We start from the raw sequence: 15,163 nt of genomic DNA on the forward strand, positions 1-15,163 counted from the left end.
ATGTAAGTTGTGTACAGTAAGTTGTGTACAGTACACGTGTAGGGTGCAGGGCTCTCCCCATCACATACCGGTGTTCAGCAGATGACACTTAGCACAATCCTTCCACCCAGCAGCCACAACATAAACATTGCACATCCTTTGTACGCCCGACCGCTATAAATTTTCGACTGTGGAGGAATATTCATTTTTTAACCTTACTTATAGTCAGTTTACATTTTTTACTGTTCTTAAGAAATGAAGAGCATGAAGTAAGTGTGAAGGAGGCACTACGTTTCCATTTAACCTCGGCAACAAAGTGTTGGAAATCCGACCGCCCGCGTAGCTTACCTAATCCTAGAAACAAGGAGCGGGCCGGGCGGCGCGGTGCATTGTGGGGGAGCCGGAACAGCAGAGCACGTTGGCGAAGAGGAAAGCATGGCGGCTTCAGGGAAGAGGTGAGAGCTGGCTATAGATGGGGAGAGAAAGCAGCATGGCATGGCCAGGGCTGAGAGAAAGGACGGGCGACTCTCCTGTGCTGTGGGCGTTCATAGAGAGCTGTGCTCCAGGGACAGGCATGGCAAATACCCAATGTTGTCCCTGGAAATCGCCAGCCTGAGCTCTCCCAGGAATTGTTTACATGGGGGTGAGGAGCAGGGCCATTTTTTCCCCCTAGGGCCCATTCACACTATATGGTCTCATTCACACACACTGTATGGTCTCATTCACACACACTGTATGGTCTCATTCACACACACTGTATGGTCTCATTCACACACTGTATGGTCTCATTCACACACTGTATGGTCTCATTCACACACTATAGGGTCCATTCACACACTATAGGGTCCATTCACACACTATAGGGTCCATTCACACACTGTATGGTCTCATTCACACACTATAGGGTCCATTCACACACTGTATGGTCTCATTCACACACTGTAAGAAAACGTGGCATAAAGAACGCACTAAAAGCTGCGTATTACAGGCGTTAGGTGTATAAACTCATTCTACTGGCCTGAACATGAAGGCCTCAATCACAGAGGACTCTGCCATCTCTCCTTGAAGCCTTTCCTCCAGGTAGCAGCGCTTTGGCAGAGGAAACGCCTGACACGTGTGTGGCTCAGTTTTTTAAAAACTTTTTTTAAGCAAGTATACATAGGGAGCTAACCAATCCCCGCTGGCAACCATGCAGGGAACACTCTCTCAGCGCGGTAAGTAGCATACACAGGGCGGCATATATGCAGCCACTCAGCGTTGAAGCGGTATTTAAAGATTTTTTTTTTTTAATAAAAAACATTTGATACTTACCTGCTCTGTGCAGTGGTTTTGCGCAGAGTAGCTCTGATCCTCCTCTTTTCAGGTCCCCCACCAGCGGTTTTGGCTCCTCCCCTCCCTTAAGCAGTGCCCCCAGAGAAAGCATTTGCTCTTGGGCCACTGCTGCGACTTGCTGTTCTTAAAGTGGAGTGCCACTCAAAAGTGGAACTTCTGCTTTAAGTGGTCCTAATCCCCCTGACATGCCATATTTGGCATGTCATTTTTTTGGGGGGGGGGGGGGGAGCGGGTACCTAGGTTTGACAGGTACCCTTTCCCACTTCCGCTCGGGCTGCCTAGGCGGCTCAGGCAGAAGTTCTCCTGTCCCCCTCCCTGCAATCTTCTGGGACATGTCACAGGTACCAGAAGATTGCGTGTCCGGTAAGGATGCGCAGTGCGCACCCGACTGTGAAGTCGCAAGCTGTCACAGCCGTGTGCCCACACTAGAGATGCCGGCGCCACGGGGAGAAGACAGAGAGAACCAAGGCTCCCCCCGGCCACATCGGTGGACCGTGGGACAGGTGACTTTTTGTAGCCGCTGACTTCTAATAAACGCAAAAGCCAGTGGAACTTCACTTCAAGACACACACAACTGTGGCTAAGCCCCTCATTGGCTCACTGGCTGTGATTGACAGCAGTGGGAGCCAAAATGTCTCAGCCAGTTAGGAGATGAGTCCCAGGACAGCCAAGGCTTTCGTGAACATTGCTTGATCAAAGGCAGCTCAGATAAGGATTGGGGGGGGCTCCTGCCTCCCCACCGCCTACAGAAGGTTTTTTCAATAGTTTGGTAAAAAAAAACCTTAAAGCGGAGTTCCGGGCTCAAAAACAACTTTGGCCCATCTGCTTGCTGTAAATCCCCTAAAAAACAAATGGATACTCCCAATTTTATTTTTCTTTTCTTTACTTACCTTGTTTTTGTAGAAAGTATACTTACCTTCCTTCTACTTCCTCCCTCTTCGGCCGCGGCGTCACTTCCTGCTTGCGATGACTCCTGGGAGCTGAACGTCATCGCTCCCAGGAATCAATGCTCCTGCACCGGCACGGCTCGTCAGTTCCGGGGCAGGCGCGTTATTCCCTGCTAAACAGCTTCTGGGCATGCCCAGAAGCTGTGCAGGGATAACGCGCCTGCCCCGGAAGTGACGAGCGGGGCCGGTGCAGGGCATTCTGGGACGAAGAGGCCGCAGAAGAGGACGCGCTGGCTTCAGCTGCCCACACCTGAGATGGCAGCGCTGGAGAAGTAATTTTCAAGGTAAGTATTTCTTCTAAAAGGTAAGTGCGACCCGGGACAGTACAGAGGCTATCCATTGTGGAATGTACTAGCCCTGACTGTCCCAGGGGTATTTTTATTGAAAAAACATTTCCAAGGCCGGAACTCCGCTTTAAGCCTTTACAACCACTTTAGGGCCCACCGGCTGAGTGGCTGTGTTTGTGTGCTGTCAGCGCCAAGGAGTTAAAGTGGTAGTAAACTCAGTTTTACCACTTATACCTAAGGCTATGTTCACATCTAGGCGTTGCTATTTTATAGGCCTTTTTCCAGGCGTTTTTTGCAGGTGTTTGGAAGAAGGCATTGACGTCTAACAAAAACGTCTGTAATCTGGCCAAAAAGAAGCTCATGTACTTTTTGGAGCGTTGGGCGTTTTGCTCAAGGCGTCGGAACGCTCAGATGTGAAAGAGAGCAGCGGGAGCTGTGACACCTCCCTCTCCGCACTGCAAGCGGAGACGGAGCTGTCATCCGCCGGCTCAGCGGGGATCGGCGGATCGATCTCCGATGAGCAGCACGGATCCGTGTGAAAGAGCCCTTAGCCTATAATAAAGCTTATCTGTAGATACAATGCAATGAGCTTGCACTGTATAGGAGATACATTGCATGCAGCCAGTGACATCACCGACGCATGCGCACTGATGGTCCGGCATATTGTTTCAGACCCACAGAGCTCAGTGCCATAAACAGCAGCTCCCGTGCGAATGTGCGTGAATGACGCTAATGCTCCCCTGACCACTGGAAAGAAGACCCGGTGTCGTGTCGAGGAATGCCCTCCGTCGGATAATGCCCGGGTCGGACTGCGCATGCTCCGTAAGTGACGTCACCCTGTCAGAACAGCTGGTCGGCTGGGGTTGGCGCGTGCGCAGTCCGTCGGGGGCACAATCCGACGAGAGACAGAGCGGGGAAGAATCTAATGTCAGATTCTGACTCGCTCTGTACGATGATTACACATATGAACATTCTAACTCGCTATATGTAACTAATATATATATATATATATATATATATATATATATATATATATAGTTATATATATATATATATATATATAGTGTATATAATATATATATATATATATATATATATATATATTATATTATATTATATATATTTAGTATAGTATATTATATAGTATATTATAGTGTATATATAGTGTATATATATATATATATATATACACTATACTATATATATACTATACATATACTATATATAGTATATTATATTATATATATTATAGTAGTATAGTATATTATAGTATATATATATATATATAGTATAGTATATATATATTATATATATATATATACTATATATAGTATGTATATATATATATATATATATATATATATATATACATATACTATATATATATATATATATATATATATATATATATATATATATATAGTGTATATATATATACTATATATATATATATATATATATATATATATATATATAGTTACTATATATAGCTATATATAACTCATTAAAGGGGCACTCTGAAATACTATGATCAGTACTCATATAGTATATTATAGTATATATATAGTATAGTATATTTATATATATATATATATATATATATATATATATATATATAGTGTATATATATATATATAGTGTATATATATATATATATATATATAGATAGTTACTATATATATATATAGCTATATATAACTCATATGGCACACGTTAAAGGGGCACTCTGAAATACTATGATCAGTACTCATATGGGACACATTAAAGGGGCACCCTGAAATACTACGATCAGTACTCATATGGGACACATTAAAGGGGCACTCTGAAATACTAAAGGGGCACGCTGACTGCAATAATAAAAGGGCACTCTGACCGTGGGTCATAAAGGAGCTATGTGACTGGGACACATAACGGGGCACTCTGATAGGGACACTGATGTAAAGGAGGACTCTAACGGGGACACTGGATGTAAAGGGGGACTCTGAGGACTCTGACGGGGACACTGGATGTAAAGGGGGACTCTGACGGGGACACTGATGTAAAGGGGAACTCTGACGGGGACACTGATGTAAAGGAGGACTCTAACGGGGACACTGGATGTAAAGGGGGACTCTGACGGGGACACTGATGTAAAGGGGAACTCTGACGGGGACACTGATGTAAAGGGGGACTCTGACTGGGACACTGATGTAAAGGGGGACTTTGATAGGGAAGCACTAGATGTAAAGGAGGACTCTGACAGGGACACACTGGATGTAAAGGAGGACTCTGACAGGGACACACTGGATGTAAAGGAGGACTCTGACAGGGACACACTGGATGTAAAGGAGGACTCTGACAGAGACACACTGGATGTAAAGGAGGACTCTGACGGAGGCACCGACACAGGCCAAATTACGGCGGGGGGACATGAACTGCATGACGGCGGGGACACAGGGTGGAAGACGGCAGGGACAGGGGCTGAATGACGGCGGGGAAAGAGGCTGAATGACAGGGGGATACAGGCTGCATGATGAGGGACACACTGATGAGGCACAAATGAGGAGGCACTCATTGGCATGATTTAGACACAGATGGGCATGAGACACAGGTGGGCATAAATAGGGCAGAGATGGGCATGGATGAGGCAGAGATGGGCATGGATGAGGTAGGGGCGGTGCCCATCGGTGTGTACAGCGTGCGAAGAGAGAGCTAAACCAGACATGCAGCGTTCTGTTGACAAATGATCGCTCTGTCATTGGATGGAGCGATCACATGGTAAATGGCCCCTGTCGTTGGCCCTTTAACACAATCCGTGGGAAGCGCGATTCGGATGTCTCTGTACGCCCTCCCAGAATAGGCCGACCACGCTGTAGCCATCATTGGGCTATGCCCTGGTCGACAAGTAGTTAATCCCCATAGTCTTAGCTATCCGATATTACCCGTAAAGCGGGCTTTGCATTACTTATGTTCTGCAATATTTGGCCAAACTCGATCACAATGCCAGTCTCTGTGAAAATTAGGCATTGCCCCCAAAAAATGTGTGTGGCTACTGGAGGTCCTCTAGTATAAGTTTGCCAAGTATGGTGCCCTGAACCCCCGTGGTTTGGGCTCTACATTTATAGAAGCTTGGCCTGCTATGTTAATCTATGGCAGAGTCTTAGTCTGGGAATTTGAGGGGCTACAGCTCGGACCCCAAATGAGTCCGGGGGCCATATTTGGCCCAGAGGTAGGGGGGTCCTTCCTTTACCACCCCAAACATTTTGGGGTTTGTTAGCTCAAAATTTCCTGATCAACTTTTTCTAGGGCCCCTTGAGAGTATGTGGCCCCCGGGCCATACGGCACAGCAGGGAGTGCTGGATACCATTGGACTATTCTGCGGTGGTCAGCTAAAGTCTACCCCAATGCAGGTCCCTGTGAAAATAAAGCATTGGCCCCAAACAAATGTATGTGCCAAATTTGGTGCCCCTGAGCACCGTGGTTCGGCTACCACAGGGCCCTACATTTAAGCTAGCCTGGCCCATTATGTTAATCTATGGTGCAGCCGCGATCAGGAATTTGAGGGGCCACAGATCGGGCCCCAAATTAGTCCAGAGGCCCAGAGGTAGGGAAGGTCTTCCTTTAACACCTCTACATTTTTGAGGTCGCTAGCCTGAAGTTTTATGGTCAGCTTTTTAGGGGGCCCCTTGGGAGTGTGTGGCCCTCGGCCACTAATGCGGAGTGGGGATTGGTGAGTACTGCAGGAATCTCTGGACTCTTAGCTATTTAACAATATTTGCAGAGCCTGGCTCTGCAGTTCCTATGTCCTGCGGTGGTTGGGCAAATTCCACCCCCATGAAGGTCCTCATGAAAATTAAGCATTGGCCCCAAAAAAATTTTGTGGCCCCTGGGGGTCCTCTAGTAACCCTATACCAAGTTTGGTGCCCCTGGGCAACATCGTTCCGCTACCGTGGGGCCCTAGATTTAGGCTAGTTTGGCCTAGCCTATGGTAATATATGGCGCAGTAGGGAATTTTGGAGGGGCCACAACGTGGGCCCCAAACATGTTCAGGGAACCTGGACTCTTTCAGGGCCTGGGCTGTGGCCCCCTCAAATTCCCACCCCCATCAGAGTCATGGATTAACATAGCGGGCCAATGTACCATAAATTTAGTGCCCTGTGGTACCCAAATCACGGGGGGATATGGTCACCAAACTTGGTACAGGGATACTAGCTGACCCCTAGGTGGCTAGGGGCCTCAAACGTGGCAGGGGCCACATGCTTTTTTTAGGACCTTAATTGTTACAGGGACCTGCATAGGGGTCGATTTGGCTAACCACTATGGAATACAGGAACTGCAGAGCAGCGCTATACAGATACTGCTGAATAGCTAAGAGTCCAGCTAAGAGTCCAGGGATTCCTGCAATATCCAGCACTCCCCGCTGCATGGTACGGGCCGAGGGCCGCAAACTCTCAAGTGGCCCTGGAAATAGCTCGGGCCCCAAATTAGTCTGGGGGGCCATATTTTGCACGGAGGTAGGGGAGGGCTCCCTTTACCAAGCATTTTGGAGTCGCTAGCCCAAAATGTACTGGTCAACTATTTCCAGGGCCACTTGAGAGTTTGCAGCCCTCGGCCCGTACCATGCAGCGGGGAGTGCTGGATACACTGGCCCTCTTTTGAGAGTGGGGCCCCTCTAGGGCCCCACTCTCAAGGGGCCCTAGAAAAATGGTACATTGGCCCGTTATGTTAATCCATGACTCTGATGGGGGTGGGAATTTGAGGGGGCCACAGCCCAGGCCCTGAAAGAGTCCAGGTTCCCTGAACATGTTTGGGGCCCACGTTGTGGCCCCTCCAAAATTCCCTACTGCGCCATATATTACCATAGGCTAGGCCAAACTAGCCTAAATCTAGGGCCCCACGGTAGCGGAACGATGTTGCCCAGGGGCACCAAACTTGGTATAGGGTTACTAGAGGACCCCCAGGGGCCACAAAATTTTTTTGGGGCCAATGCTTAATTTTCATGAGGACCTTCATGGGGGTGGAATTTGCCCAACCACCGCAGGACATAGGAACTGCAGAGCCAGGCTCTGCAAATATTGTTAAATAGCTAAGAGTCCAGAGATTCCTGCAGTACTCACCAATCCCCACTCCGCATTAGTGGCCGAGGGCCACACACTCCCAAGGGGCCCCCTAAAAAGCTGACCATAAAACTTCAGGCTAGCGACCTCAAAAATGTAGAGGTGTTAAAGGAAGACCTTCCCTACCTCTGGGCCTCTGGACTAATTTGGGGCCCGATCTGTGGCCCCTCAAATTCCTGATCGCGGCTGCACCATAGATTAACATAATGGGCCAGGCTAGCTTAAATGTAGGGCCCTGTGGTAGCCGAACCACGGTGCTCAGGGGCACCAAATTTGGCACATACATTTGTTTGGGGCCAATGCTTTATTTTCACAGGGACCTGCATTGGGGTAGACTTTAGCTGACCACCGCAGAATAGTCCAATGGTATCCAGCACTCCCTGCTGTGCCGTATGGCCCGGGGGCCACATACTCTCAAGGGGCCCTAGAAAAAGTTGATCAGGAAATTTTGAGCTAACAAACCCCAAAATGTTTGGGGTGGTAAAGGAAGGACCCCCCTACCTCTGGGCCAAATATGGCCCCCGGACTCATTTGGGGTCCGAGCTGTAGCCCCTCAAATTCCCAGACTAAGACTCTGCCATAGATTAACATAGCAGGCCAAGCTTCTATAAATGTAGAGCCCAAACCACGGGGGTTCAGGGCACCATACTTGGCAAACTTATACTAGAGGACCTCCAGTAGCCACACACATTTTTTGGGGGCAATGCCTAATTTTCACAGAGACTGGCATTGTGATCGAGTTTGGCCAAATATTGCAGAACATAAGTAATGCAAAGCCCGCTTTACGGGTAATATCGGATAGCTAAGACTATGGGGATTAACTACTTGTCGACCAGGGCATAGCCCAATGATGGCTACAGCGTGGTCGGCCTATTCTGGGAGGGCGTACAGAGACATCCGAATCGCGCTTCCCACGGATTGTGTTAAAGGGCCAACGACAGGGGCCATTTACCATGTGATCGCTCCATCCAATGACAGAGCGATCATTTGTCAACAGAACGCTGCATGTCTGGTTTAGCTCTCTCTTCGCACGCTGTACACACCGATGGGCACCGCCCCTACCTCATCCATGCCCATCTCTGCCTCATCCATGCCCATCTCTGCCCTATTTATGCCCACCTGTGTCTCATGCCCATCTGTGTCTAAATCATGCCAATGAGTGCCTCCTCATTTGTGCCTCATCAGTGTGTCCCTCATCATGCAGCCTGTATCCCCCTGTCATTCAGCCTCTTTCCCCGCCGTCATTCAGCCCCTGTCCCTGCCGTCTTCCACCCTGTGTCCCCGCCGTCATGCAGTTCATGTCCCCCCGCCGTAATTTGGCCTGTGTCGGTGCCTCCGTCAGAGTCCTCCTTTACATCCAGTGTGTCTCTGTCAGAGTCCTCCTTTACATCCAGTGTGTCCCTGTCAGAGTCCTCCTTTACATCCAGTGTGTCCCTGTCAGAGTCCTCCTTTACATCCAGTGTGTCCCTGTCAGAGTCCTCCTTTACATCTAGTGCTTCCCTATCAAAGTCCCCCTTTACATCAGTGTCCCAGTCAGAGTCCCCCTTTACATCAGTGTCCCCGTCAGAGTTCCCCTTTACATCAGTGTCCCCGTCAGAGTCCCCCTTTACATCCAGTGTCCCCGTTAGAGTCCTCCTTTACATCAGTGTCCCCGTCAGAGTTCCCCTTTACATCAGTGTCCCCGTCAGAGTCCCCCTTTACATCCAGTGTCCCCGTCAGAGTCCTCAGAGTCCCCCTTTACATCCAGTGTCCCCGTTAGAGTCCTCCTTTACATCAGTGTCCCTATCAGAGTGCCCCGTTATGTGTCCCAGTCACATAGCTCCTTTATGACCCACGGTCAGAGTGCCCTTTTATTATTGCAGTCAGCGTGCCCCTTTAGTATTTCAGAGTGCCCCTTTAATGTGTCCCATATGAGTACTGATCGTAGTATTTCAGGGTGCCCCTTTAATGTGTCCCATATGAGTACTGATCATAGTATTTCAGAGTGCCCCTTTAACGTGTGCCATATGAGATATATATAGTAACTATATATATATATACTATATATATATATATATATATATATATATATATATATATATATATATATATATATATATATATATATATATATATATATATATATATATAAATATACTATACTATATATATACTATAATATACTATATGAGTACTGATCATAGTATTTCAGAGTGCCCCTTTAATGAGTTATATATAGCTATATATAGTAACTATATATATATATATATATATATATATATAGTATATATATATACACTATATATATATATATATATATATATATATATATATATATATATATATATAGTATATGTATATATATATATATATATATATATATATACATACTATATATAGTATATATATATATAATATATATATACTATACTATATATATATATATATATACTATAATATACTATACTACTATAATATATATAATATAATATACTATATATAGTATATGTATAGTATATATATAGTATAGTGTATATATATATATATATATATATATACACTATATATACACTATAATATACTATATAATATACTATACTAAATATATATATATATATAATATAATATACTATATATATATATATATATATATATATATATATACACACACTATATATATATATATATATATATATATATATATATATATATATATATATATATATATATATATATATATTATATACACTATATATATATACTATATATATATATATATAACTATATATATATATATATATATATATATATATATAGTTACATATAGCGAGTTAGAATGTTCATATGTGTAATCATCGTACAGAGCGAGTCAGAATCTGACATTAGATTCTTCCCCGCTCTGTCTCTCGTCGGATTGTGCCCCCGACGGACTGCGCACGCGCCAACCCCAGCCGACCAGCTGTTCTGACAGGGTGACGTCACTTACGGAGCATGCGCAGTCCGACCCGGGCATTATCCGACGGAGGGCATTCCTCGACACGACACCGGTGAAGATAAAGGCTCTTTCAATGGGCGGCACAGTGGTGTAGTGGTTAGCACTTTCTCCTAGCAGCAAGAGGGTCGCTGGTTCGAATCCAAACCACGACACTACCTGCCTGGAGTTTGCATGTTCTCCCTGTGCCTGCCTGGGTTTCCTCCGGGTACTCTGCTTTCCTCCCACACACTCCAAAGACATGCTGGTAGGTTAATTGGATCCTGTATAAAAAAAATTGGACCTACTATGTATGTATGTGAGTTAGGGACCTTAGAATGTAAGCTCCTTGAGGGCAGGGACTGATGTGAATGTACAATGTATATGTAAAGCGCTGCGTAAATTGATTGCACTATATAAGTACCTGAAATAAATAATTAAAAAAATGGTGACACAAGTGTAAATGGTGCCTTAGGATGAAACGTATAACATTTTCTAGCTCCTGCAGCCCCCCCGCCACGTTATTCATTCACTCACAGATTTCTGTAAATGAATAGACTACAAGTACCGACAGCCTTTGTGGCAGATGGTTAGTAGTTCTCAATGAACTGTGAGAGCGCTGGTGAGCATCCTCATAGTTCATGGATTCTTCCTGGACTGAAGTAACTGCCTTCCTGAATAGGAGGTAATGACTGACAGTGCTCCAGAGCCTGACATTGCACCTGTGATCTGCTGTTCACGAGTGCAATGATTTACAGGCTTCCAAGAAACAAAATAGTAAATGCACATTTTTTTTTAGCTGATATATATATATATATATATATATATATATATATATATATATATATATATATATATATATATATATATATATATATATATATATATAATTTTTTTTTTTTTTTAAGTGAACTCCTCCTTTAAGGCTAACAAAGGGGAAAAATAAATCGTAAGAAGCAAGTTATGTATATGCAGCCTTATGCATTTAAACACCTGTATACACAATTACTTTACTGATCATTACACAGGAACTTTTCTCCTAGAAAACATATCCGTAAAATTTTTATGGCAGCCTTAGGGCCCCTTTCACAATTTCATCAGGTCAGTCACGTCAGAACAGATGAAGTATTCATTGGGTTTTCATCAGTGATCATCAATTTTTTTTTTTTACATCCACTACCATGAAAAACTGACTATTTGTCAGTATACATACGTTTTTTTGTCTGATTCATTTTTCAAAGAACAGATGACGGAAGCGGATGTAAAAGAATGATCATCCATTTACATCCGTTTTTCCATAGAAATGCATTGATGTCCATTAGAGCTGCACAATTCTGGCAAAATGAGTATCACAATTTGTTTGCTTAGAATGAAAGTCATGATTCTCAAAATCTTTTCTATATACTGTATATACAGTGCCTTGCGAAAGTATTCGACCCCCTTGAACTTTGCGACCTTTTGCCACATTTCAGGCTTCAAACATAAAGATATAAAACTGTAATTTTTTGTGAAGAATCAACAAGTGGGACACAATCATGAAGTGTAACGAAATTTATTGGATATTTCAAACTTTTTTAACAAATAAAAAACTGAAAAATTGGGCGTGCAAAATTATTCAGCCCCCTTAAGTTAATACTTTGTAGCGCCACCTTTTGCTGCGATTACAGCTGTAAGTCGCTTGGGGTATGTCTCTATCAGTTTTGCACATCGAGAGACTGAAATTTTTGCCCATTCCTCCTTGCAAAACAGCTCGAGCTCAGTGAGGTTGGACAGAGAGCGTTTGTGAACAGCAGTTTTCAGTTCTTTCCACAGATTCTCGATTGGATTTAGGTCTGGACTTTGACTTGGCCATTCTATCACCTGGATATGTTTATTTGTGAACCATTCCATTGTAGATTTTGCTTTATGTTTTGGATCATTGTCTTGTTGGAAGACAAATCTCCGTCCCAGTCCCAGGTCTTTTGCAGACTCCCATCAGGTTTTCTTCCAGAATGGTCCTGTATTTGGCTCCATCCATCTTCCCATCAATTTTAACCATCTTCCCTGTCCCTGCTGAAGAAAAGCAGGCCCAAATCATGATGCTGCCACCACCATGTTTGACAGTGGGGATGGTGTGTTCAGGGTGATGAGCTGTGTTGCTTTTACGCCAAACGTAACGTTTTGCATTGTTGCCAAAAAGTTCTATTTTGGTTTCACCTGACCAGAGCACCTTCTTCCACATGTTTGGTGTGTCTCCCAGGTGGCTTGTGGCAAACTTTAAACAACACTTTTTATGGATATCTTCAAGAAATGGCTTTCTTCTTGCCACTCTTCCATAAAGGCCAGATTTGTGCAGTATACGACTGATTGTTGTCCTATGGACAGAGTCTCCCACCTCAGCTGTAGATCTCTGCAGTTCATCCAGAGTGATCATGGGCCTCTTGGCTGCATCTCTGATCAGTCTTCTCCTTGTATGAGCTGAAAGTTTAGAGGGACGGCCAGGTCTTCTTAGATTTGCAGTGGTCTGATACTGCTTCCATTTCAGTATTATCGCTTGCACAGTGCTCCTTGGGATATTTAAAGCCTGAGAAATCTTTTTGTATCCAAATCCGGCTTTAAACTTCTCCACAACAGTATCTCGGACCTGCCTGGTGTGTTCCTTGTTGATGCTCTCTGCGCTTTAAACAGACCTCTGAGACTATCACAGTGCAGGTGCATTTATACGGAGACTTGATTATACACAGGTGGATTCTATTTATCATCATTAGTCATTTAGGTCAACATTGGATCATTCAGAGATCCTCACTGAACTTCTGGAGAGAGTTTGCTGCACTGAAAGTAAAGGGGCTGAATAATTTTGCACGCCCAATTTTTCAGTTTTTTATTTAACAAAGTTTGAAATATCCAATAAATTTCGTTCCACTTCATGATTGTGTCCCACTTGTTGTTGATTCTTCACAAAAAATTACAGTTTTATATCTTTGTTTTGAAGCCTGAAATGTGGCAAAAGGTTGCAAAGTTCAAGGGGGCCGAATACTTTCGCAAGGCACTGTATCATAAGGCACTAATATATATATATATATATATATATATATATATATATATATATATATATATATATATATATATATATATATATATATATATATATATATATTTTTTTTTTTTTAATTAACCATTTGAAATAAAGCTGTGACTAGGATTACCCCCCCCCCCCTTTCCTCTGTCATGATAATGGTTTTAAATAAAGACAGCTCACATTTGAAAAAACATGGCATGAATGTATGGCACTTCAGGGAGAGGGATGAAAGGTGCAGTGTCTCCAGGGCCTGTCTGAAGAAGAAATACGGTACTGCCCATCCACCGCATCACATTGTCTCTCAGCTGACATCAGTTCCTGTATTGGCACCATTTGCGTTCCACTGCGGCTGATGGCTTTCCCTCTGGTCTCGGCTACCTTGGCAATCCCGCTACAATACTGATGCCAGCATCCCGGGGAAACCCTTGATCCCAGCATCTACACAAATGTGAGCTGATAAATTTACTGTGCAGACATCCCAATCTGCAAAAACTCATTTCAGGGAGGTGGCACTCTGAGCCCCTCCCCCCACCAATTTAACACAACTAGAGGATGATCAATGCAATCAGCATACAGAGGTTTACTCCTTTGGAGAGATATTAAGGGAACACTCTAACCACCGTTATGGTGGTATGAGTCAGAAATGCACATGCTGGGATACCTCCAATTATGTGCTGGGGACTAGTTGCACCCCTAGCACATGTGACTTACTGCGGGCTGGTAATGCTGTGGGTACTGCGGGCTGGTAATGCTGTGGGTACTGCGGGCTGGTAATGCTGTGGGTACTGCTGGCTGGTAATGCTGTGGGTACTGCTGGCTGGTAATGCTGTGGGTACTGCTGGCTGGTAATGCTGTGGGTACTGCTGGCTGGTGGGTACTGCTGTGGGAACTGCTGGTGGGAAATGTTGGCGAAGTGTGAGGAGTGGCGCAGAGCCGATGCTTCCTGCAGCTCTGCTTGGTCTGCTCTCACAGGCGGAGTGCATTTGATTTCACTCTGCCTGTGACAGAACAGGGCAGGAACTACACAGGGAAGCATAGGCTTCGTTCTGACAGCTGACCCCTGACACAGACAGCCAGGATATCGCCCGGTGTCAGGCAGACTCAGCCCGCATGCCAGATGTCTTGGGATGTCTTGCTATGCGTCACCAACCCATTATGAGTGCATTGAAAATCGTGAATTGAGGTTTGAGATCGCAGGGGGGAATGAATCGAGATCGCGATTTTCATAGGATTATTCGTGTAGCTCTGTCTGTTTTTCATCCGTCAACGGATGATGAAAAAGCGGACAGCATGTGTAAAAGGGGTCTTACAGATGTCAAGCGCTTGGATGTTTATTTTGCCAGAATAAAAAAGTATAGTTTTGGCCCTGTTCACACATATGCGTTTTCAGCGCGTTTGTGCCTGCAATTTAAAAAACGTGCTGTTAAAATGTCACATCACACATCGGTGTGTTCAGCTGCTATTCATCTCAATGGCACCTAAATACGCGGTTCAAAATTGTCAAACATTTGCCC

At 44.4% G+C, this 15,163-nt stretch overlaps 1 protein-coding gene across 1 annotated transcript in view; it reads left to right on the plus strand.

Annotated features, from left to right (window-relative positions):
- The first annotated feature begins 332 nt into the window (after positions 1-332).
- NOC2L (NOC2 like nucleolar associated transcriptional repressor) overlaps positions 333-15,163 on the plus strand; it is a 262,749-nt gene continuing 247,918 nt past the window's right edge. The window contains exon 1 of the mRNA XM_082274336.1: positions 333-434. Within this exon, the coding sequence (XP_082130462.1) occupies positions 415-434 (20 nt within the window). The 5' untranslated portion in view covers positions 333-414. The remainder of the gene's footprint in view (positions 435-15,163) is intronic.

Source organism: Pelophylax lessonae, assembly GCF_965119305.1.
Source record: "Pelophylax lessonae genome assembly, chromosome: 12".
Classification (NCBI taxonomy): domain Eukaryota; kingdom Metazoa; phylum Chordata; class Amphibia; order Anura; family Ranidae; genus Pelophylax; species Pelophylax lessonae.